The 25,227-nt window shown below is 47.2% G+C and overlaps 1 protein-coding gene across 3 annotated transcripts in view; it reads right to left on the minus strand.

Annotated features, from left to right (window-relative positions):
* Positions 1 to 19,622: 19,622 nt before the first annotated feature.
* The window catches only part of PLCE1 (phospholipase C epsilon 1), a 1,554,148-nt gene continuing 1,548,543 nt past the window's right edge, over positions 19,623 to 25,227 (minus strand). For 2 of the 3 annotated variants that reach the window (XM_078643388.1, XM_078643387.1), the window contains one exon: positions 24,421 to 24,545. Coding sequence is in view for 1 of the 3 variants with exons in the window: in XM_078643386.1 (XP_078499512.1) it covers positions 24,385 to 24,545 (161 nt within the window). In the remaining 2 variants the exon portion in view is untranslated. Of the gene's footprint in view, positions 24,546 to 25,227 lie in introns of all 3 variants that reach the window. The other variant, XM_078643386.1, reaches the window with a different exon arrangement.

A 25,227-nucleotide genomic window follows, 5' to 3' on the forward strand; every position in this document is an offset into this window, starting at 1 on the left:
GTGACTGTCCGCAATGATGCCCCCGTGGATTGCCTCCTGGGGAACGATCTCGAAAGCTCTCCCTGGGCAGCAGTCGAACGGAGAGAGCACCTGGGGATGCTGGGCCTCCCCGAATGGGTCTGTGCCACGACCCGGTCCATGACCGCCCGTGCCGTCCCCAGTCCAGAAGAACCCGAGTGGCCGGAGCCTCCTCCCGCGATTGTCCCAGAGGAGGCCACCCCAGAAGCAAGTCCCCCGGCCCAAACCAAAGAAGGACCCGGTCGGCTCCCGGACCTCCCCGACCTGGCCCAGTGGCGTCAAAAGGGGGGTCCCACCCAGGAACAATTCCAACAAGAACAAAGAACCTGTCCCTCCCTCGAGGGACTCCGGCAGCAAGCCCTTGCCCAGAGCGCAGGGGACACCTCGGGGGCCCACTGGATCTACTGGGACAATGACCTGCTCTACAGTGAGCAAAGGATTGCAGAACTGGGGGCCAGTCGGGTGCTGGTGGTGCCCCTCCGCTTCAGAGATTTTCTCTTGAACTTAGCCCACGATATACCCCTTGCCGGACACCTGGGACAGGACAAAACGTACGACCGCCTGGTGACCCACTTTTACTGGCCCCGAATGCGAAAAGATGTCACCAACCACTGCAAGGCCTGCCCCACCTGCCAGGCCAGCGGAAAAAGTGGCCGAAAAACCAAAGCACCCTTGCAGCCTTTTCACGTCGTCACCACCCCGTTCGAACGGGTGGGAATAGACATTGTGGGGCCCCTGGACTCCCGAACCGCCCAAGGACACCGGTTCATCCTGGTCCTGGTGGACCACGCCACCCGCTATCCAGAGGCTATCCCTCTTCGAACCGTGACGGCGCCTGTGGTAGGCCGAGCCCTGATAGGGATCTTCTCCCGGGTGGGCTTTCCCCGGGAGGTCGTCAGCGACAGGGGCACGAACTTCATCTCGAAATACATGAAGTCTCTCTGGCAACAGTGCGGGGTCACCTACAAATTCACGACCCCCTATCACCCGCAAGGAAATGGATTGGTCGAGCGGTTTAACCGCACTCTCAAAGGAATGATCATGGGCCTAGAAGAGCCCCTCCGTCGCCAGTGGGACGTGCTACTCCCGTGCCTCCTGTTCGCCTACCGAGAGGTCCCTCAAAAATCCCTAGGCTTCAGCCCATTTGAACTCCTGTACGGGCACCCCGTCCGGGGTCCCCTCAGCCTAGTCAAAGAAGGTTGGGAGAGGCCCCCCCAGAAAACTCCCCCGGATGTATACAAATACCTCTTGGCCCTTCGCAACCAGACCCGGCGATTCAGGGAGATCGCCAAAGTCAACCTTGAAGCCAGTCAGGAAGACATGAAGAAATGGTATGATCAGCACGCCTCCTCCCTCGAGTTCGAGCCGGGACAACAGGTCTGGGTGATGTCCCCGGTTGAACCCTGTGCCCTACAGGACAAATGGTCCGGACCCTTCAAGGTGATCGAACGCAAGGGGCCCGTCACCTACTTAATCGACATGGAAACCTCCCGGAACCCCCTACGGGTCCTCCACGCCAACAGACTCAAGCCCCATTTTGTACGCTCAGAACTCAGTCTCCTGATGGCTACCGATAATGGGACGGAAGAAGACTCCGAGCCCCTTCCGGACCTGCTGAGGACCCTCGAGCTGGATGGCTCCGTGGAAGGGGTCAGACTCTCCGAGGCCTTGTCCCCGGAGCAACGCCAAGACTGTCAAGCTCTCCTGACACGATTCGCATCCTTGTTCTCTCTCACCCCTGGGGTCACCCCCTGGTGCCTTCACGATGTGGACACCGGGGACAGCCCCCCTATTCGCCACAGGGCGTACCGCGTACCAGATCGGGTGCGCGCCTGCATCCAGACCGAGGTGTCCAAGATGCTGACACTGGGAGTGATCAAACCCTCGGACAGCCCCTGGGCCAGCCCCGTCGTCCTGGTCCCCAAGGCCGCCGCCCCGGGCGTTGCCCCTGAGCTCCGGTTCTGTGTGGACTACCGGGGACTGAATGCCGTTACCAGGACCGACGCTCACCCTATCCCCCGGGCAGATGAGCTAATTGACCGTATGGGGGCCGCCCGCTACCTAAGCATCTTCGATTTAACAGCGGGCTACTGGCAAATCGGCCTCACCCCCAGGGCCCAAGAACGATCCGCCTTCTCTACCCCGGACGGTCACTACCACTTCAGGGTGATGCCATTCGGCATGAAAAACGCTCCGGCAACATTTCAACGACTCGTGAACCAGGTACTGGCGGGCCTCGAAGGATTCAGCGCCGCCTACCTGGAGGACATCGCTGTATACAGTCACCACTGGACCGACCACCTCCGCCACCTGCGGGAAGTTCTACACGCCCTCCAGCAGGCCGGGCTCACCCTCAAGGCCAGCAAATGTCAGGTGGGCCAAGGGTCCGTGACCTACCTAGGACACCAAGTGGGAAGCGGTCTGGTGGCCCCCCTCCAGCTCAAGATCGCTGCCATACAGGCCTGGCAACCCCCTACGACCCAAACCGAGGTCCGGGCCTTCCTGGGGCTCACCGGGTACTACCGGCGGTTCGTGAAGGACTATGGCAGCATCGTGGGGCCCCTCACGGAGCTCACATCCAAGAAGAGCCCCAAAATGATCAACTGGACTCCGGACTGCCAATCGGCCTTCGAGAAACTGAAGGCCGCCATGTGCACTGCCCCCGTGCTCCAGGCTCCCGACTACGGCCGGGAATTCATCGTGCAGACGGACGCCTCCGATCATGGCGTGGGGGCCGTCCTCTCCCAACTCAACACCGAGGGAGTCGATCAGCCAGTGGCATTCATCAGCCGACGCCTGCTGGCCCGGGAACAGCGCTGGAGCACCATCGAGAGGGAGGCCTTCGCCATAGTGTGGGCCCTCAAGAAGCTCCGGCCCTACCTCTTCGGCACCCCCTTTCGGGTGCAGACAGACCACCGACCCCTGCAATGGTTGATGCAGATGCGGGGGGAGAACCCGAAACTGTTGCGCTGGTCCATCTCCTTACAGGGAATGGACTTCACTGTGGAGCATCGTCCAGGCCAGAACCACGCCAACGCAGACGGCCTGTCACGCTTTTTCCGCCTCGGCGAGGAGAGTCCCCAAGAAGATGGCTGACTCTCCCTGCCTTCAGCTGGGGGGGACGCATGTTGGACAGGCCTCGTAGCCGGGCCGTCACCCCCTACGCACAACAGGGCCCGGACCCCGGCTCTCCCTGAATCCCCAGCAAGAGCCACCCCGGCAACCCCCCGAGGTAATCCCCAACACGTCCACACCGGGACTCCAGCTCCTGAACCCTCCCGTACCGGCTGGCCGGGTCCCCGTCAGCCCCATGGCCGGCCCGGCAGCCCTCTTTGGACACTCCAACACGAGGCCACGTGGCCTCGACTCGACCCCAACCCGGGGCCTGGCCCGGCCCCGACATCGAGGCACCAACCTCCACACAGGAGGTAAAGAGACCACTTGGCAGGTCAATGAAAGAAGAAGGCGTCAACGGCTCTCTTCCGCCGGGTGTCGATCACCCCCGGCCTCCCTGGGCACTGGCTCCAACCCCCTGCTGGGTGTCGGGACCCCCTCATTCCGGACCTCCCGACCTCAAGGCGCGAGGGTCCGGACATCAAAGGGAACCAGACCTATAACTGGGGAAGCCCCAGACCAGGAGGGCAGTTGTATCCTGGAGTCGAGAGACACCGAGAAGAACTCATCCTGGGCGAACTGCTGGCGCTGCCACAACCCTGCTCTGTGACCCCTTCGTCTTGGCCTGCTGGCGCTGCCGCGGCCCTCTGCAACGTGAACCATCATCTTGGCCTGCTGGCGCTGCCGCGGCCCTCTGCAACGTGAACCATCATCTTGGCCTGCTGGCGCTGCCGCGGCCCTCTGCAACGTGAACCATCATCTTGGCCTGCTGGCGCTGCCGCGGCCCTCTGCAACGTGAACCATCATCTTGGCCTGCTGGCGCTGCCGCGGCCCTCTGCAATGTGAACCATCATCTTGGCCTGCTGGCGCTGCCGCGGCCCTCTGCAACGTGAACCACCATCTCGGCCTGCTGGCGCTGCCGCGGCCCTCTGTAACTTGAACCATCGCCTCGGCCTGCTGGCGCTGCCACGGCCCGACCCCGCAGACTCCTAAGCTCGAGGATTGTGAGCTTCCCTCCTGCCACCTCCTGTACTGATCCGGTACCAAGACTGTCCCGCTACCCCCTTTTCCTACAGAGACTAGAATTGAGAGGACCCTCGAGTCCTGAATCTCCTGTACCACTGATAACCTTGCCGCAAGAACCCTATATAAAGAGTGTTGATCTCATCCTTGTGTGGTGTCTATCTGTGGGGAGGGAAGTGACTTGTCTGTACGATCGCCGGAGACGGCCCTCATCGGAGGCCTCTCCCCCAGTATTCGGCCGACCCTCCGGGTCCCCGTCTAACATTGGCATATAGAGATGCAGAGTTGTACACGCCCACCCGCCTCCCCGGAACCTGTTCCTGTTCCAATATTATCTTAATTAGATACATTCACATGGACATCTCTTACTTCTTACTGACTCCATCATTTTCCATCATGGCAAAAAACAATCTGAGGATGGAGTTGATGCCCATGCGCACTATCGTCCAAGGGTGGAGTCACCTATCTTGTGACTACGAAAGACTCTTCCAAGACAACAACAAAGTGGAAGCATCCAAGCCTAACACCAGATGGCGATCTATGCATCGTGTACAACTCTGCAGCTCTACATGCCAAGATAAGATGCATACTGGTAAGTAGCATTTTCCTTCTAGCTCAAATGGTCAAACGTTACTAAATATGAGCGACAAGTGTTACAGCGTGGTGGAAGGCCCTTGGCAAACCTGGAATGGTCACCTGTTACTCATTGCTAAATGTGGGTGTTAAATTGGTAGTAATGGTGCGCAAACCACTCTTGGTTCTTTCTGCTCCTCTTGCCTCTTTCTGCATTTCTCTTGGTTCTTTGTGCAACTTTCTTCCTTTTTCTGCACTTCTCTTGCCTCTTTCTGCACATCTCTACCGCTTCCTGCACCTCACTTCTTTCTGCACCTCTTGCTTTTTTTCTGCACCTCTCTTGCCTCTTTCTGCACCTCTTGCTTCTTTTTGCACTTCTCTACAACTTTCTGCACCTCTGTTGCTATTTTCTGCACTTCTCTTGCTCCTTGCTGCACCTCTTGTTTCTTTCTGCACCCCTTCCCTCTTTCTACACCCCTTCCCGCACCTGTTGCCTGTTTCTGCACCCGTTTGCTTTCTGCACTTCTGTTGCCTCTTTCTGCACCTCGCGTGCCTCTTTCTGCACCTCTTGCTTCTTTCTGCACTTCTCTACCACTTTCTGCACATCCCTTTTTTCTGCACCTCTGTTGCTATTTTCTGCACTTCTCTTGCTTCTTTCTGCACCCCTTCCCTCTTTCTATACCCCTCTTCCTGCACCTGTTTGCTCTTTCTGCACTTCTCTTGCATCTTTCTGCACCCCTCTAGCCTCTTTCCGCACCTCTGTTGGTATTTTCTGCGCTTCTCTTGCTTTATTCGCATCTCCCTTGTTTTTTTCTGCCCCCTCTTGCCTTTCTGTACCCCTCTTTCCTCTCGCCTGCTTCTTTCTGCACTTCTCTTGCTTTCGCACCTCACTTGCTTTTTTCTGCACCTCTTGCCTCTTTCTGTACCTCTCTTACCTCTTTCTGAAGTTCTCTTGACTCCTTCTCCACCTGTTTCTTTTTTCTCCACTTCTCTTGCCTCTTTTTGTACCTCTCTTGCTTTTTTCTGCACCTCATTTCTTTCTACAACTCTCTTGTCTCTTTCATCACTTCTCTTGCTTCTTTCTAAACCTTTTGCTTCTTTCTGCACCCCTCTTGGCTCTTTCTGCATCCCTCTTTCTGTACCCCTCGTCCCTCTTTCTGTACCTCCATTTCCTCTTTCTGCACCTCTTTTGCCTCTTTCTGCAATTCTCTTGCCTCTTTTTGCACCTTTATTGCTTATTTCTGCACTTTTGCTTCTTTTTGCACCCATCTTACCTTTCTGCACATCTTTTGCTTCTTCCGCACCCCTCTTGCCTCTTTATGCCCCCCTGTTGCAAATTTCTGCACCCCTCTTAACTCTTTCTGCGCATATCTTGCCTCTGCCTGCACCCCTTTTCTTACTGCACTTCTTTTGCCTGTTTCTGCAACTCTCTTGCCTCTTTTTGCAGTTGTTTCCTCCTGCACCTCCTTTGCTTCTTTCTGCACCCCTGTTGCTTCTTTCTGCACTTCTTTTGATGCGTTGGTTATTAATTTGCCCTCTTGAATTAAATCATTTGCCTGGGTTCTATATTGATCAGGTAAATGTTGTAATAGGGGTTCTAATCTGTCATAGTGAGCCCTATCATACCTAGCAAGTAATGCTTGGGTGTTGGCTATGCGCCAGTGATTAGCTGCTTGGGCCGCAACTCTCTTGCCAGAGGCATCTAACAACTTAGATTCCTTATCCGGAGGTGGTGCGTCACCGGTTTGAGAGTTGGCGTGCTTTCTAGCTTTAGCTACTACTAGTGAGTCTAAAGGTAGCTGCCCTTTGATGTAAGTGGGATCATCTGGGGCAGGTTCATATTTTTTGTCAATCCTGGGATTGAGAATTCTTGTTCTCACTGGGTCTTTGAATATGTCGGGGGGCATGTTTAATGACCCCTTTTAGCATTGACAGGGTTTGGACAGTTTTTTGTGACTGTTCGCAGGTGTCTAGAAGGAAATCTTCCTCTGCTGGGTCTGAATGTTATAAATAAATAAATAAATAAATAAATCCCATGATAGACAGCAGCCCTATTTAGAAGCTGACCAAAACCATTATTGTCATCTAGGGGAGATGGTTTTATTGGATATGGCTGGAGATCAGGGAGGTCTGGGAAGTCCATTGGGTCATTATATTCGTCCCAATCATTTTGTGGTGTGTCCGTGTCATTATCAGGGTCAATGAAAGGGTCATTGTTGCCTTCCCCACCCCCTAAATAATTATCACCATCATTATGTGGTGATGAATAAGGTGGGAGGTTTGGAGGCTGTGGAGGAGAGACAGACTTAGTAGGAAGAACAGGCTGAGGAGGAATAACAGGAGAAGAAAGTCTCATAGGTGAAGGGGCACAGTCCTTCTTCTTGATAGGCACTACAGGAGTGTCTGGTGCGTCCAACATCCTCTTGTTGTGTGCAATAGTAGCCACATATCCTGTTTTGGGGTCTATATGGAGTTTTGTCTGCCTGGGATCGATCGGAAAAGTTCTTCCTCTTCAGTGACTGCTTTCGGTGCCGATGTTTTTGGGTCCGAGCGGTGTTTGGATTTGAGCTCCGAAGCCTTAGGAGGTTGTTTGGAGTCCATTGGCTTGGCTTTGGACCCGCAAATGTTTTTCGGTTCCGAAGATTTTGGTTTTGGATCAGTGTTTCGGCGTGGAGGTGGTCGGTACCGACTTCTTTTTGGGAGTAAGTTGCTCTCCCGTCTTTGGTGCCGTAGGCGCCTGCGGGACAGTAATATGTGGTTTGCTCGGTCCTGAGCTACCGGAAGGCTTCTCCTTTTTCTACAGAGCCGAGCCCGAGGGTGGGGCTTCTGACGGTTGTTTTCGGTCGCGACTGGGGCCAGCAGGCAAAGTCTTGACCAGGGCAGCCTTTTTTTTGGGTGGAGATAGGGTAGGGGCAGTTGTACTCACTCGTTGACCAGGAGTGATGTGGTCATCTGAGTCGGAGCCGTATTCTTTGGACACAATTTCCAGGTCCTCAGAACCTTCCTCCGGGACATTGGGCTTTCATCGAAGATGTTCCCTGGTGCCGGAGCTGCTCGCTGCGCCATGATGTGTCGTCGGGCCCGGCGATCACAGATGGTTTTATTCGATAGAAAAAGGCCGAACACCTGGCAATTGTTCTCGTGGTGCTCTGGCGAGAGGCACAGGTTACAGACCTTGTGATGGTCACTGTGTGGGAATTTTGCTCCACACTGGGGGCATTTTTTGAATGGAGTCCTTTCCATGAGCTGTAGGCCCGAACGGCGTCGATAGGCCCAGCGGCCCGCGGCGACGACCGGAATCGAGTAGTTGAGATGGCGTCGAAGATCACTCGATCGAAAACAATACCGTCGAGTTGTAGATAGTTTTGGTGTCGAAAAGGTTTGGAAATACAGTACCGAACCGGAACGCAAAAATTACACCCGAACCCGATGGGGAAAAAAACAATCTGAGGATGGAGTCAATGGCCATGCACACCATCGTCCAAGGAAGGAGTCACCTATCTCGTGACTACAAAAGACTCTTCCAAGACAACAACAATGTGCAAGCATCCGAGCCCAACACCAGATGGCGATTTATGCCTAGTGTACAATCTGCAGCTCATATGCCTCGAACACAGGTTTTTTTTGTTCAAATCTGCAGATTATGCAGCAGATGATGGTTTATGTGGCAAATACGGAAAATGTCTAAATATGCGAAAATCTATGCAGCTGAACAGTCAAATAATTCCAGTAGCCCTGCTCATACCTCCAACTAGGGCCAGAAGTGCTCCTCAGTGGTTCCTTCTTTGTCTCATTGAGGTTATAGTTTAGCTTCTATGGAAACGACGAAGACTAAACCCGAGGTTACCACTCCAAGACACAGATTACCATACCGCATAATTACTCTCCATAAAACATAATCCCACTCTACATAATTCCTATACACTAAATACCACATACTTTCTATCAACATAATTCCACTACACACAACGTACATCCACTCCCAAAAACATTAATAAAAAACTTTTATATTTACAATGCCAATAGCCCTAACTTTTGCAAATGCGAGACCTATTACATTTCAAATGATTCTTTAAGGAGTAGTCGCGTTTGCAGAGTGGTGGACAAAGGGGGCTGGGCCTCCGACCAGCGCTCAGGAAATCCGCTGCATAGCACACACAGGAGGGCTTCTTGGCACCCAAAGTCCCTCAGGAGTAAAGTGGACTTCATCCGTCAACCAGTAGTGTGCCAGGAGGCGCATTTGCAGAGTGGTGGCGAAAGGGGGCAGAGCCTCTGAAGACCTCTTAGCAATCCCACTGTGTCAGACTTACTGGAGATAACAGGAGGGGTAATTGCCCCCCCAAGGACATCCTTGGGGCCAACTACCTCTCCTATTACCTCCAGTAAGTCCTACACAGCAGGATGGCTAAGGTCTCATAGCAGGCCACGCCCCCTTTGCCCACAACTCTGCAAACGCACTCCCTAGTGAGCTCTTGGATGGAGATTGAAGTCCCCTTTGCTGCTGGTGGTCGTTAGGGGCCAACTAGGCAACCTGTTACCTCCAGTAAGCCACACACAGTGGGACTGCTTGGAGGTGGACACAGGTGACGCCCCCTTTCTCCATCACTCTGCAAATGCACCTCCTGGCACGCTGTTGGTTGGGGGATGAAGTCCCCTTCCTTACTGAGGGCCCCTGGTGGCCAACCAGCCCTCTTGTTACCTCTAGTAAGCCCCACACCGATGCACTGCTGAGAGTGGTCAGAGGCCGCACCCCCTTTTTACGCCACTCTGCAAACGCGCCTCCTGGCGCACTGCTGCTTGGGGGATGAAATCCACTTTAGTCCTGAGGTTCTCATCACCCCACCAGCAGTGCTCCAAGAGGCGCAGTTGCAGAATGGTGTAAAAAGTGGCATGGCCTCCTACCACCTCTCAGCAATCCCACAGTGTGGGGCTAACTGGAGGTACCTGGTGGCATAGTTGGCCCGTAAGGATCCTTAGGTTCGAAGGGGACTTAATCTCCCAACCCAGAGCACACCTGAAGGTGCGCTTGCAGAGTGGTACTGTAAGGGAGCTCGGCTCCGGCAAGTAGCTGGTTTCTTTTATTTTTGGAAGGGGGGCTGTGTGGACAGTTTGGGCCCAGGGACCTGCCCAGCCTTTATTTTATTTTCTACAAATTTTGGAGGGGGGCTGTGTGGCCCCCCTCCTGAGGCCAATTTTGGCCCCGGGGACCCCATCCCCTGGGGCTTGGCCCTATGCTCCCGCGTTGCCTGCCGGCTCCCCCCCACCCCCCTCGTGCGGGAGCCGGCATTGCTTTTGGGCAATGGGAGCTGCTGACATGCAGCTCTCTTTGCCCCAAAGCAATTCTGTTTCGCTTCATGGAAGCGAGAGTAGTTTTCCTGCTCTCGCTTCCATGAAGCGAAGCAGAAGTTTGCTATGGGAGGGCGGGAGCCAAACATTTTTTGTTTCTTGGCAGACAAGTTTGGTTGTTCATATTATTTAGCAATGTAAAGTGTTGACTCATGAAATATCACAATATCCAATTCACTTATTTTCTGCACAACTGTTTCTGACTGAATTAAATATTTTGAAAAACACAATAGTACCACCTACTTTTATTTGTTTTGAGGAGACATTCTAATTTACCATCCATCAATTTTTTTAAAAGAGCTGTCATACTTTAAAACAGTCCACATTTCTACTTACATTCAGTAATGCTCTTTCTGAGGGATACTCTAACCGCAGATTCTTCAATTTAGAATACCAGGTGCCAGACTGGATCCAGAAACTTTTCTTTAGCTCTAGGAGTGACATAGTGGAGCCACATATAAGCACCACTATGTTTGCTGACATCTGTGTCTTATTTTCCTTTTCGGGCTTCGAGATGCAGAGCTTGAACAATTGTTGGTATCAGTGTGCTGATCTTTAGTTTTGGACCTTTTTTAGATGTTAAAAAGAGGCCACTCCACAGAACAGGGAGGCGGAAGGGCGGTGAAAAATCTGTAGTTGGATAAAGTATCTACCAGAAATTTAGTAATTTGTTCTTCTGAGGAATATTTATAACCTCACATTTCTTACCTATGAAACAGTACCTTTACCAGAAGAGGGTCTGTGGAATGGACTCATGCCATAAAGTGTTGTAGGACTGAGCAGGCGTAATACCCTTTCCACCCGAACTGGCTGTCCAAGCTATAGTGCTTTGTGAACATAAAAACGTATACCCACTTCGCAGCCTGGCAGATGTCAAAGACAAACATAGCATGTGCCACTGCAGTGGTAGCATCCTTCCAGCAGCTGCTTCTTGACCAGTGCATAGCAGACCTGAATGCTGAGAACTATCAACCTCAAAAGAGTCATCCTCTTATTCTTCGCTGGAGGACACTACAAAAAAGCTTAACATCCACAGAGTGTTCCTTGGAACGATCAATATAAAATCTTACAGGGGGAGCAAACAGCGAAGACAGGGTGACTGATTATACTACAAGAAAGGGAGTCACAACTTTTGGCAAGAATGTCGCCAGAGTCCTCAGCACCAACTTGTCCGGGAATAAGGTGGTGTATGACAGTTGTACTGAAAGTGCTCAGAGATACTGCATGCAACGAGTTGACAAAATCGCAATGAGGAAGAAAGTGTGGGAAGACAGTCTTAAACATCAGGAGATGCGGTGAACCACTTTGCATTGACCGAGAAACCTCAACCAAATTAATGTTTCACTGTGGCATCATAAGTGGTTTGGGAGGTGAACATGTGTGCAGACCCTTTAATAAATCTCATCCCTTTAGGTGATTTAAATAAGACAGTTGGTTCAGTAAATAAGGAAAGGTGAAAGAACCAACAACCTTTAATTGGGCCCAGTGAAAGGTCTTGCTAGGCTAAAGATAAAACAAACAAAAGGACATCCTACAGCTTTCCTTTTATGGGACTCATCTTACGAGTGTTACGCAAAGCTACAAATTTGGCCCAGTGAGCCCTATAAATGGATTTAATGGAAGAGCACCTAGCAGCAAGTATAACATCCATCACCCTCAAGTTCCATGTCAAACAGTCACTTATCACCACTTAAGGTAGGTATATATTGTGCAGATTCAGTTGGAGGACCCTGCACTGTTACTACGACAGAAGATCCTCCCGAAATGGCGGTCTGATTGGAGAACAGATGCTCCTGCCCAGAAATACCAAGTACCACACTCTCCCAGCCCCACCTATAGCCAATTGTATGACTTGGGCCCAGTTGTTCTTGATCTTTTTCAGAAGAGGTACAGGAGTCTGGTGTTCCATCTCAGCCAGAATTCATCACCTAACAAACGTTCTTGAGGAAACACCAACGTACAAATCTTTAGCCACTGCAGCTTCTTGCTAGCGGTGAATAGATCTAAACAGGGTCAGCCCCACTGTAGGAAATTACCCGCCAACAATTTAGAATGTACAAGCCACTAGTGATCTGCCAGATGCTGCTGTCAAGAACCCCAGACTGATTCCGGTGTCAGCAGCTGGCTGAGAACAACTGTTAGGAATTCTAGACCGATTCTGGGGTCAGCAACTTACCTGAGAACAAAAAGACATCCGTTCATGTGAACATCGCAATAACCCTTCACTTACCTTATTTTAAAAAACTGAAGTCTGAAATCCTTTGGAGAACTAATGGTAGAGACAAACGTATGGTCGGTGAGCCCATATCCTACGGTGGCGGCCATGTTTGGGGTATTGGAATTGACATTTGTGGGCCAGATGTAGGTAGCCTAATACCGGTCGGTAAAGGCCGAAAATACAGAATTTCGGCCTTTACCGACCTGTATTTGGCCTTTGAGATGTAGGGGACCCAAAATCATCCGATTCGGTAAAGTTTCCGAATCGGAAACGTTACCGAATCGGTAAATTTACCGATTCGGAAACTTTACCGATTCGGTAAATTTACCGAATCGGAAATTAAGAAATGGAAAAAATGAATTTTGAGATGTAGGTAACCTCTTAAATACCGTATTTGCATGAAATTCGGTATTTAAGAGTCGGTATTTACCATGGATTGAAATCAGGTGGTAACCAGGTGCAGGCTATAAAAAAGGGCCCAAAATGCAACAGTTTCACCAGAATGGCGGCATTCTATGTCATTGCGAGGCGGCTACGGCTACAGGCAGAAGGAGAGAGGGTCTGGAGGAGGGAGGAGCAGGTGTACAGGCAGAGAATCACCCTATTCCAGCTAACTGAGCCAGAGATCCTACAAAGGTACAGGCTAGACCCCCAAACTATCCTGGACCTTATCAGGGACCTCCACCCACTGTTGGACCATCCAACCCCAAGGGCGCACGCCATCCCACCCCATGTGTAGGTGCTGTGCAGCCTACACCTGCTTGCATCTGGGAGTTACCAGAGTGTGGTTGCTGCAGTAGGTGGGGTGTCCCAGAGCTGTCTGTCCCGTTTCTTTAAAAAATTCCTAGACGCCATGTTGCAGGGAATGCATAACTACATCAGCTTCCCTACCATGCATGCAGAACTGCTCAGGACAAAGACAGACTTTTATCAGATGGCGCATTTCCCAAACATCATTGGCTGTATTGATGGTACCCACATACCAATATGTCCACCTGCTGCCACAGAGTACATTTATCGGAACAGGAAGTCCACACACACCATAAATGTACAGGTGATCTGTGATTTCAAGTACATGATCACTGACATAGTAGCCAAATTTCCCGGGAGTACCCATGACTCTTACATCTTCCAAAACGTTGGGATCTACGCACGCCTGACAGCGGGGGAATTCGGCGAAGGATACTTGCTAGGTAACACACTGTGTGAAACTCCCTTGATACGTATTGCAGATGGATGTGTGTGTGTGCATGTGAGTAATGTTTTTTCCTCTTACAAATAGGGGACAGTGCATATGCCCTCCGGTCCTTCATCCTCACACCCTACCTCAACCCTTAAACACCCAGCCAGAGGAGATACAACAGGGCACACAAATCTACCCGAAACATTGTGGAGCGCACCTTTGGTATGTGGAAGAGCAGGTTTCGCTGCCTACATAAAAGTGGAGGGGCCCGTACACACCAATCACCTGCTGCAAGATGATTGCAGCCTGTGCAATGCTGCACAACCTTGCGGTTAAGAAGGGCACATCTCTAATTATGAGGACCAGGATGATGAGCAAGCAGTGCCTGAACCACACACATCTGGTGTTGCGACACCAACTGATGGCAGACACAGACGGGAAGAGATCACACGCAACTTTTTTAAAGTAAGTAAAGAGACACAGACAGGTGGAGTATGCACCCAATGTAGTTTATTTGTGTCATGACGTAGGTGTCTAAAGCACAAATGTGCAACAGAAATTATTTAACTTCGATGATGTGAGTCCTGGTTCACTTCCCCATGAACTGTAACAGTCATTTGCGTCCTCGCTTCCCACTGCCAGTTGTCTGGTGCTCACTGTGCTCACTTTCTTGCTGGCCTGTGGCCTCAGCGTGGCGCCTGCTGCTCCTCCTTGTCTCTGGGACAAGGGAGCTTGCCATGCTGCTCCTGCCTCTGCTCTCTTGGGCACATCCATAGCAACAGTTTGTGCTGTTTGGTCATTTAACGGCGCCTCAAGAGCACTGGTCATCCTGCCCATGCCCCTAGTGACCTCATTGCTGTTTTGGGTTACAGCCTCCTGCATGTTAATGCTTCTCCTGCATAGCAGGGATGTTGCTGTGGCCAGGCGGTTGATTGCTTTGTTTTGTTCATGTACACGCTGCCTTTCCTTGCGCCTTGATGCTAATTCGTTGTCCAGTTTGGTGCATAGCAGCTGCACCGATTGGGTCATTTCGCGTATCCCTGCACACATCTTTATTTACATCTACTAGTTCCCTGATGCCCTTTCCTATGTCTCCCTTGTTGTTGTTCAGTGACCTCATTTGGCGTTGGCACGACAAGATGGCTTTTCCCTGCATCCTCTGGATTCTTACCATGCTCCCCTCCAGGCCACGGAACACAGTTGGACCCTCCACACATGCAGATACACTGCTTTCCTGGACTCTGCGGCGTCTTGCACCAGTATGGCCCACCTCTGCACTGGTCTGCAGTGTGGCAGAGCTACCATCAACAGGCAAGGTGTGTGTTTCTTCCCCCTCCATGTCACCTGCTAATGACTCCATTTCTAAAAGTGGGGCCACGACATGCCTCCTGCTTGGTTGTGATGCAGGTGTTGTCTCATGCTGTGATGCTGGCATATCTGGGGATGACAGCAACAGAGGGGATTGTGATCGGTCAGGGGCGCCTACAACTCTGGAGCCATTTCTGCGTCTTGTGCAGGAGGATGGCTACTTGGTGCACCTGTGTCCTGTGAGACGTTCTGTGTACTTGGACCTGGAGCCTGACTCTCCTCCCTCTCTGGTGCCGTGCCTTCAGTCTCCTGGGAACGCCTGCGAGATGTCTCATCTGTGGACATATGAGCGTACATTAGCTAAGTGCTACTGTCTCACAGTCACTACAATTAATTATTTCTGAGTTCAGCTTTCTTCTCTCTGCAATCATTTCCCTAACTTGCTGGTTGCTGTGCTGTATGACATGGTCTTACATTTCCTAACTACTTGTACAATGATGCATTGCTCCTGCATAGTGCTAGCATTACTGCACTGGGGTTCACTTGGCCACAAAGGGTAAAGGTAAGGATGATGGAATGGGGGGGAACGCTGTGCATGAGTCTTACCTTTTCAGCTGTCCACTTCTCCCAGTCCGCAGACGCTGTCCGGTTCAATGGTTGAGGCCACCATCTCCTCCAGGTCAGTAAGGGGGGGGTGCTGGGTTCTTGCCTCCACCAGTTTTGGTTGCCTGCTTGTGGAGTTCAGCCCATTTTTTTTAGTGTGGCTCCTGAGGTCGTAGAATATCTTTTTCAGGTCCTCGGTGTCTCTGGTTGTCACTCCGACTGCATTCACTTTGTCAAGTATGTCCAGCCAGAGTTTCCTTTTGGCAGTTTTTGCCACAGTGAGGGACTGCCTGCCAAAAAGGTTTTGGTGCACCTTCACCACCTCCTCAACAAGGACCTGCAGCTCCATGCTGCTGAATTTCATTTTCCTTCTCCTCTCTGGCTGCTCTTTGTCTTTGCTGCTGCTTGCCATTTTGCAGTTTTAAAAGTGCACAAAACCCTTTCTGCTGCTCAGGGACTCAGCTCAGCTCCAACTGCTTCTCCAGAAGCTTCTAATTAGTTACAGCTGCCTGTGTAGCCACTTCCTGGTAGGGAGGGGGAGGGTGGTAGCACCTGATTGGCTGCCCACTTAAGTTTCACTTTTGTTTGCTTTCCGATTCTGTATTTACCGATTCGGTATTTCCTATTCATTCCTATGGGCCAAAATGATGATGTAACTCTATAACAGCTATTATTTACAGAAAACATACCATTTCATAATGGTCATTAAGCCCACCTGGTGTAACTTCCTAATTTTTTAATCCAGTGCGTCTCTCTTCTCGCTAAGGATGTGTTGATTTCTACCCCTGGATTTGTTCGAATTTGTTCCAAAATAGTAAAACCTAACTGTGGTATAGTGTGCGCAGCCTGTTCCCAATGTACTGCGAGTGACCGAAGTAGTATTGTGGTTACGAATCCTGCTCTTATGCTCAATTATTCTAGTTTTTATTTTGCGACTCGTTCTCCCTACGTACACAAGCCCGCAGGGACATTTTATTGCATATATAACTGCTTCCGAGTTACAATTAGATGTATGTTGTAACTTTATGGATTGTCCAGAGCGCTGGGAGCACATGCTTAATGCCCTACAACCAGTAGGAAGATCTATGAGCGACGGGGCAGCAGGGGATCAGACAGGCACACTTGGGAATGGGGGTGCACTGCGGACAGTACACCTGACTTGATATTGCGTCTCTTGTTAGGTGCGATGCATAGCGCTGCAATACAGGGAAGGTTGAGGCTGGAAGTGCGTGCGCACGGGGGATGCGGGGGGGGGTCGCGGGGGCCGTGTTGGGAGGGGGTTAGCACGCAATGTATATCTGTGCTTATGCCGCTGTTTGTTCGCTTGATGTGATTAGCTTTTCTACAGTTGTTATATAAACATCATTTCTGTGCACTGGGCCAGGGATCATGGACCCCCCCATGTTGTGGACACACTCAGATGCATACTCTAAACCTTGCGGCACTTATATGAAATGTTGCAGCACCTAAAAGACACGTTATTTTGCCTATGCACGAATGCTTGACGTAACCAATCAGATGTGATGTATAAAATGCTGCACTTATTGTAATGCTTAAAATAAGACAAATGCCAATAAACAGATTTGACAAAAAAAAAGGAAATAATGGGTGTAACAACCTTCTCCTCTTTCAGAGTCTGGTACCTACTCAACAGCACCCTTTGAGAGTAACACTCACACCTCCTGCAGAACAATAGACGGGTGCTCTTCTGAAATGCTTTCTGAGCTAGGAAGAATGTTTGATGGGGCAAAAAGAAAAGGTAGGTCATAGTCATGCATAACGATTTGTTGGTTGTGGTAGATCGCCCTCCTGGAAGGAAGTGCTGGATCTTAACCCCAAAGGATGGGCATGTACTACTAAGGGCAAACTAAAGCAGTATGGTGGTTGTCACAGCAGGGGAGGGGGAATTAGAAGACTGATGCCAATGCTGGTGTGCGCACTGCCTGCCAGAACCACATCAACGGCCTGGACAGGACTCCCATGACTGTGTACTGGTTGAAGAAACCGTCTTTGTCTATAAGTCAACCCCCTGGAGTAGCCTCTAAACTTTTTCAGTTGGTGTGGAAACTGCTTGGCAGAGGTCAACACACCCAAAACAGCAGCGTGGCCCAACTTTCCTTATAGCGCTATAATGAAGAATCTGCCTTTTGAAAAAGGCCAGTACACTAAAAAGGTATATCCATGAAAGAGATGTAGAGAGGATGTAGAGAGGAGACTGGGGAGAGGATGTAGCCTTTCGGCTAGAGCGGTCGACCTCCTTGGAGTCTTGGCAACGACGCTCAACATCGTGTGATTCTGGGCAAATCACTTAATCTCCCCGTGCCTATCAAAAATTAATGTGTTCATCTGTAACAAAACTGGTGCTCATGTAAAGTGCTCTGATACTCGAAGCCTCGGGTCTAGTGCAAGCTATATAAAACTCTAAAAAATAAATAAATAAATAAATAAGAGATGCTTGTACATCACTGAACATCCTGTGGTGCACCTCCACACATGTCCGTGAAGCACAACACTGGTGCCAACTGCCTGTCAAGACTCAGACTGGAAAACCCCTAACCTTAGGAGCCAGATACAGCGGGAGATAGGTGGTTGCAAGCCAAATGAGAATTCCTCATCATCCGTAGTTTCCAATCCTCAGGCGTAGAGGGTACGCTCCTGCGCACTCATCTAGAAAGAGAAGGAGCTTCTGTACCATAAATGCACAACCAGTGTGTTATTTATTTATTCATAAAGTTTTATATAGCGCGAACATGACCCTAGAGGGTATCAGAGCGCTTTATAACACCGTTCGGAAACATTAGATGGTTGAGGGGGTAATATACATACATTCAATAATCGACATTCAATACAAAAAGAGGTAGACAGTGGTAGATAGGATAACATATGTTGCTAACAGTCACGTATGATTTAAAGTCTTAGGATGTGAATTTGTTCATTAGAAGCATTTTTACTTCTTTTTTCAGCTGCCTGGTGGACCACCACTGCAAAGGAGGAGTTCTTCTTTTGGTGGCCCAAATAGTAAGTCAAACCCTGCTGCAGGGGAGGTGTTAAACCCACTGCATGCTGTAAATCCATGTAAAAGTTAGCATCTGGGTAATGAGGGGAGAGAAAACCATCTCTATCCCCACCATCATCATCCCAATCATGGAATGTTCCTTGTCAGGGTAGAAGCATAAAACATAATGGAGTATATGCTAGTGCATCTGCTGTGGTAGAGGCACCAGGTCAAAGGATCCTCTTCTGGCGTGGACATGTAAGGTCCCAGCACAGGTCTAGGAAAACTAGTAGAAGCTAGCACCACAGTCATTAAGTGTCCCACGGGGTCCGACGGCGCTGAGGAAAGATGTGCCAGTGGTAACCAGATTGGGGATCCTTTGAGGCCTGAATATGTGCCAGAGGGAGCAGGAAGTACACCAAAAATCTGCAGCATGGCCTACTTAAAGGCTCCAATCTGCTGGTGCAGCACTGATGGCCGAAAGAACTCGTGAAAGGTCCGGGATCAGTTGAAGAATCAGCTCCACAACCAGAGATCTCATGTGTGGAAGACTTGCATCATGACACCCTTACGCCTTCTCTTGTGGTTCAGAGAGGCAAGATGAGTATGAGTCCAGCATCACTTTTCAATGCTTCTGCTTAAAATTTGACTCATCAGAGGACTTTGAACGTGAGGCTGATCCCTCAAGAGCAGGACTGAGTCTGCAATGGCAAGTTACAACAGGACTTGCGTGAAGGCCGCAACTTCTTTTTGTGTTTATTGACATACAACTTCCCCTACCAGTCCTGGATTGCTTTCGAGTGCACGAGACCACATTTATCGCACAACTTTGAGTAGTGGCCTGAACCTGGACACCAGAGATTCATCTGGTGCAGGTTCTATTACCAATGTTTGTTTGCTGAAGTCATGGCAGAGTTTGAAAGCTGTAGTTTTTGGTTGAGCCAATTTCTCTCAGTACATTGAAATTCAATAAAAAAAATTGCAAGCCCAACAAAATTAGGTGCAGAGCTCTGAATCCACTTCCGAAGCTGTAAAAAGAAAGGAACTGATGTTAGCGTGCAGGCGGAGCTCTTAAATGAACAGCCGCTCTGAGCCAGCTTGCAGGTGGGGGATGGGGGGTGGATTCTAAGGTGAGGAATCTGTGATTAGAAGTATCCCTCAGAAACTCTGCCTTTGACACAATTTTAATACAGTATTGTAAAATGTTTATGTAGTGAAGGGAAAAAATGAAGAAATTACAAGATTTTCATACTTCATTTAATAAAATAGTCTTGGCAATCTATACTACACAGAAAAATGGGTATAATCAACTGCGCAGACAAAAAGACAACACTTAAAACTGCTTTCTACACTTCATGTACATGCACTTTTTCAAATCAAACCTAAGGAGAAAAAAATATATATATGTGTACATCTGCAAAGAAGAAAAGACGGCGCTATTCACCTTTCAAATTAAAGACTTTTCCCTGTGCGATTTCCTTAGTGAAAACACGGCCCACAGAGATAAAAATGAAAACCACGTGGGTCGTTTTCAAATGAGACTGCCTCCCGTGATCAAGGCTCGACAAGAGCAGAAACGTTGGGATTGACTGCCTCTTACCTTCGTGCTGTCTCACCATTAAAGAATTAAACACAACTCTGCCAAGTGTCAGTGCACCTCTTTTGAAGCTTGAAGGAGGTAATGTTGGGATGTATATATATATATATATATATATATACAGAGAGCTCTGGGGAGTTCCCAAGTTTAGATGGACAGCAGCTCCAATAAAGAGCACTCAGTCGCTGGCCTCAAATATCTGTTTTTCTAGCGAAGTTTTTAAGCATAGGATTAACACAGTGCCATCCTCGCCGAGCTTGAAAGGGACAACGTATTTTGCCATTTCTACAGCAAAGTCTTTAAGCATAGGACTAGCCACTGCCATCCATGCCGAACTGTAAAATGATAAAACCTTTTTACTACTCCAGACACAGTATTACAACTTTGGATTGGTAATATACCATCCAAGCAAACCTGGAATAAATACAAGCAACCCCTAACATGTGGTTTGCTGTCATTACAGCTCTTCAGGGAGGTTCAGGTTTTTTCCAGACACTAAGGAGAACGGAGTCAAAGTCAAAACAATATCCTTTCAGGCTTATAAAGTTGCATAAACTAAGCAAAAAAGGAAGCAAAGAACTCTGGGTAGCTCTCATGTTTAGGTAGGTAGAAGCTCCTATATAGGGCATCCTATGACAACAGCAACACTCTGAATATGCTCACCTCAAATGTCTGTTTTTCTAGCAACTTTTTTAAGCACAGGATTAGCACAGTGCAATATATACTACCTTCTTGGAACCCCCACAGTAACATCTGTAAGCATTAGTACTTCAGTGTTTCAAATAAAAAAACATGGATATATATATATATATATATACAAATCCTTATGCAGTGGCGAATGAGGGCGTGCAGCACGAACATCAGGGGTGCTGTCACCACCGTGCGTTCGCCTTCGTGCTATCAATCCCCAGCATCCCATGTCGGGTAGTTGTTCCTCGCGCGCAAAATAAACTGTAAATATTGTTAAGAACTGCTGGGAGTGCCGTGTCCTTGAGGTTTACCCAACGTGGGATGATGGTGATATATATTATATAAATAAAACTAAAGAGTGGGTGTTCTTTTTGTTCAGAATGCAGTGATTTAAAGACCCATGTTTAACAAGGACCCAGGAAATATGGAAAATATTTCACAGGTTCCTTTGATATATGGGTTTTGCTCCCTTCTAGACACAGAATTTGTGTTTAACAAATACATTATGTATTTTTCTACAGCGCAGTACAGTATTTCAATCACTTTCTGTTTTCAATAAACATTTTACTCTTTGAAAAATAAAATTCGATCTGTCCTAAAATAAACATACAATATAAAAAATACATAATAGCTAACAAATGTAATATGGTCCTCCATTGCTATCTCTGAGTTCTACTGGCCTTAACAAACGATGATGCGTTTAGGCTTACACTTTATGATATAATTTGAATGAACTTAACTTGTTTTTTTTGCAAATACCTGGAAAGCAGATGCAGTATAAAGAGATTGTATCTTGAGCCTTTTTAAATAATTTCCCATGAGACAATCAACTAATACTGTTTTGAACTTAATATAGGCGAATACTAGTAATTCAAAAGCAACTTCAATAGGCCAGACATGGAAGTAAACTTATATGACTTGTTTTCATATGTTCTTACATACAAAATGTACACACGTTTTAAATGCCCTCGTGACAGCCTGTAGTTTCTGTAGAATGTGAACACATCATTGAATAAAAGTTTTTGTGGGCAAATACTTGTTAAGAAAGGCAAATTGCACCCCTTTAGAGCATGAGAAATGACATAATGAAATGCGTGTTGGCTGCATAAGGATAACAATAATATATTCCTGAAAAAAAATCCAAAACTGTTTCTTGGAGCTTGTGTTTGCTCCACTGGCGCACAGTAGCAAAAGACTACAAGTATATAATTAGACATCAAGTAGATGCATAGTGCAATTTGAGTTCAGAATTTTTGGCTCAAATGTCAGTGTCTAAGCCAATAAATCAATATTTAATTCAAGTTTTTCACAAGAAATTCTAATCCTGCGCAAGGCGTTTACTCTGCTCGAAAAACTACTGATTAGTCACGCCTGCATTTTCTGAACAGCAAGCAAAATACATTGTACAACCCTTAAACCAATGCATGTTATTGTTGGGGAAGATTTAGAAAAATATCATCCACCCAAATTTGGGGAAATAAATTAAAAGCACTTTACATGCATCTTTGGTTTCAGTTACAACGGTTGAAATGTAAAAGTCCCTACAGCACCCACATATATTATATTATGCTTAATGTATGCTATCATGCAAGACTGCAGCGTTATTTAGAGGGTCAATAGTCTTTTTCACAACAGTATTTTTCAACTCCCCCTTAAAAGGCGCATTTCCCAGCCCTCGTTTTTACACTTCGGAAATAAATTGCACTTTGATGTACTTTAGTTAAAACATTGGGATTGATAAAAGGGTATGCACAGTTAAAATTTGTTTTTAGGTACATTTGGAATTTATTGAACTAGACAGCTCATTATGGCTGTAATTCGACAATAGTACCTTTAAATTATTTTTGTGGCATATAAGTAATGTTTACTCAGCTACAAAATGAACACATTTTTTGGACATATAAGCATTGGGAGCTGTTCTAAATTAATAACAAAAATACATTACTTTTTCAGGGTAGCTTCAATACGTTTTTTCTAATGCAAGCATATTTCACACCGTAAACACCACTAAATGCCTATAATTAACAATTTCACAAAACATTAAAATGTTTTCCTTCAAACGACATCTTCAACATTTTATACATATATGTATTTATACACAAAGCAGTGTTTCAATACAAAAGTACCATCTTGATGCCCAAATGTAAGGAACTGCGACTTTAAGACTCCCCAAGAATGAACAGATGTTTAAAAGGTATGTAGTGTAACACAAGTTGAACACATATACGAGGCACACGCATTAGTTTTTACTGTTAAAGTGCATTATCTGAACTAAAAATCTCAGTGAAATAAACATAGCTGAGGAAAAAAATAGACTAATGTGTTGATTTTGATTATCAAAAGGGGATAATAAATAGACCAAAATAGAAATATAACATATGTATGTAATTGTATATTTACACTCATAAAATAAATGATGTATTTCTGTCACTGTTGTATTTAAAATGACCCGTTAGTAGTAACAATTTGAGATTGGTGATGTCTGAAAGAGCAGGTTGCAAAACAAGAACTTCAATGTGGCTCGATCATAAAATGCTTTTACATATACAGACTTCAATAATATAATTATAAGTGCATGAATATGGATGTTGTACTATCAACGCAATTTGTGAGCCACACTTTATGAATTAAATGACAGTAAAGTTGTTAAATGTAGAAAATATATAGTTTGTAGATCTGCATACAACTAAATGTCAACTACTACACAAAGCAGCTGCAGCACTGTACACCACATCATAGATTATTCTTTTCTAAACCTTTTCATAGGAGATTGGAAACCTCCATTCAAATTAAATTCATTGTTACTTTAATTTGAACACGTATTAGAGTAAACTTTAAATCACAACCAAGTGTGTGTATGACCCTTTTATAGTGTATACTAATATTTTGGACCTGCTCACTGTTCGAGGGCTTACTTCTTTTACATAAAACTTAGAAATATTTAAAAAATGAACAGAATATAAATATATAATTACACCCTTGGAACATTGTAATGGAACATAAATATGCTTTTTACATGTGCCTAGAAAGCCAGAAAACTATTTCCTTGGCTAAGTTAAACAATTTTAAAAGATCTGATATACTCTATCTAATAGATGCGTCTGGTCAGCTCTACAACTCCTGAAGAATTAATTTTGTGTGAGTGATTCAATTAACAAGCTGGTCGAATGGTACAAATATGTATCTAACAACAAAAAATGCATTTTTTTATTCTGGGTGCACCAGAGCATAACCAGTGCTGTATGTTCATGGAGCGAGAAATCATTAAAAGTGCATCCACTTAGTACTTAACAAACTGTTCACAAAAGATGAAACAAATATCAACAACACCAAAAATGAACTGATCCTTTTATCATCGATTTTCCTTAACAATGATCAGTTAAAATAGTTCTTTCAATGCAGCTTGCTTGAAAATGGCTCTCGGCTTTTCCAATATGTTTTCATCTTTCCAGAATCGAATACGTTTGCTTGTTTTTTAAAAGCTCAGCATCCAGAGTCAACGGAAAGGGATTTCTGTACTGTGTGTCGTTCAACTTCTGACCATTATCCTTCCATAACAGATTCCTCTTGCTCAGGATCATCTGACATAGAACTTCATCCATCAGAAGTGTGCTGTTTCCATCAGCTCTCTTGTTCATGCAACAATCATTATCGGCATGCTAATCGCCAGTAATATTTCTTTATTTGCATGGGTGTTGCCAGGCGTAATTAAGAAATTATTTTAGTAATTTCCAGTTTTTCTTTATGTGAAAAGACCATGCTGAAGCAGACGGTCTACCATAAGATAACTGGTCCGATTTGGCATCATTTCTTGCTAAACGTGTCTCCTCATCATTTGGTGCATTTGTCATAGAATTTGGAAAGCCTCCAAGGTTATCTGTAAACAGACAGGTTATGGCTGTTAAAACTGAAGTCATTCAAAAGGTGTTAGTAGTTTTATCAAATAGAACATTTTACAAGCACTGTAATATCACTCTTTCTTGGTGCTGGGTAGTATGCAAATGCAAACCAACACCACCCACGAGAAGAACAAGTTACTTACCTTTGGTAACAGTCTTTCGGATGGATACTCTAATCACAGATTACTCACTTTTAGGATATTCGTCAGGCGATAGACTAGTTCCAGAAGTTTTCATACCAGTGCTCCAGCGAGCTGCTAGATAAGTGGGGCTGTGCATGTGTTGGCCTTGTTCCGCTCTGTTAAGTGACTGAGCGGAGCTGCATATAAGTGCCACCAGGAATCAGTGTGCAGATGTCTAAGTTAGGTCATGTTTAGATGACGAAAGGAGACTACTCCACAGAACCAGGAGGAGGGAAGGCAGTGAGGAATCTGTAGGTAGCTAGAGCATCCACCAGAAAGAGCATTACTAAAATTAAGTAATGTGTGTTCTGAGGATACTTCTAACTGCAGATTCTTCGCCTTAAGAATTGATACTAAGGTAGTACCTACCTAGGTAAGGAGGGTATGTGGAGTGAGTCTAGACCACAAATTCCTTCAGGACGGAACGGGCGAAATTCCCTTACCGTAAGATCTTGCTGTCAAGGAGGCAGTGCTTGCT

The sequence above is a fragment of the Lissotriton helveticus genome, chromosome 5_1, assembly GCF_964261635.1.
Source record: "Lissotriton helveticus chromosome 5_1, aLisHel1.1, whole genome shotgun sequence".
NCBI classification, from domain to species: Eukaryota; Metazoa; Chordata; class Amphibia; order Caudata; family Salamandridae; genus Lissotriton; species Lissotriton helveticus.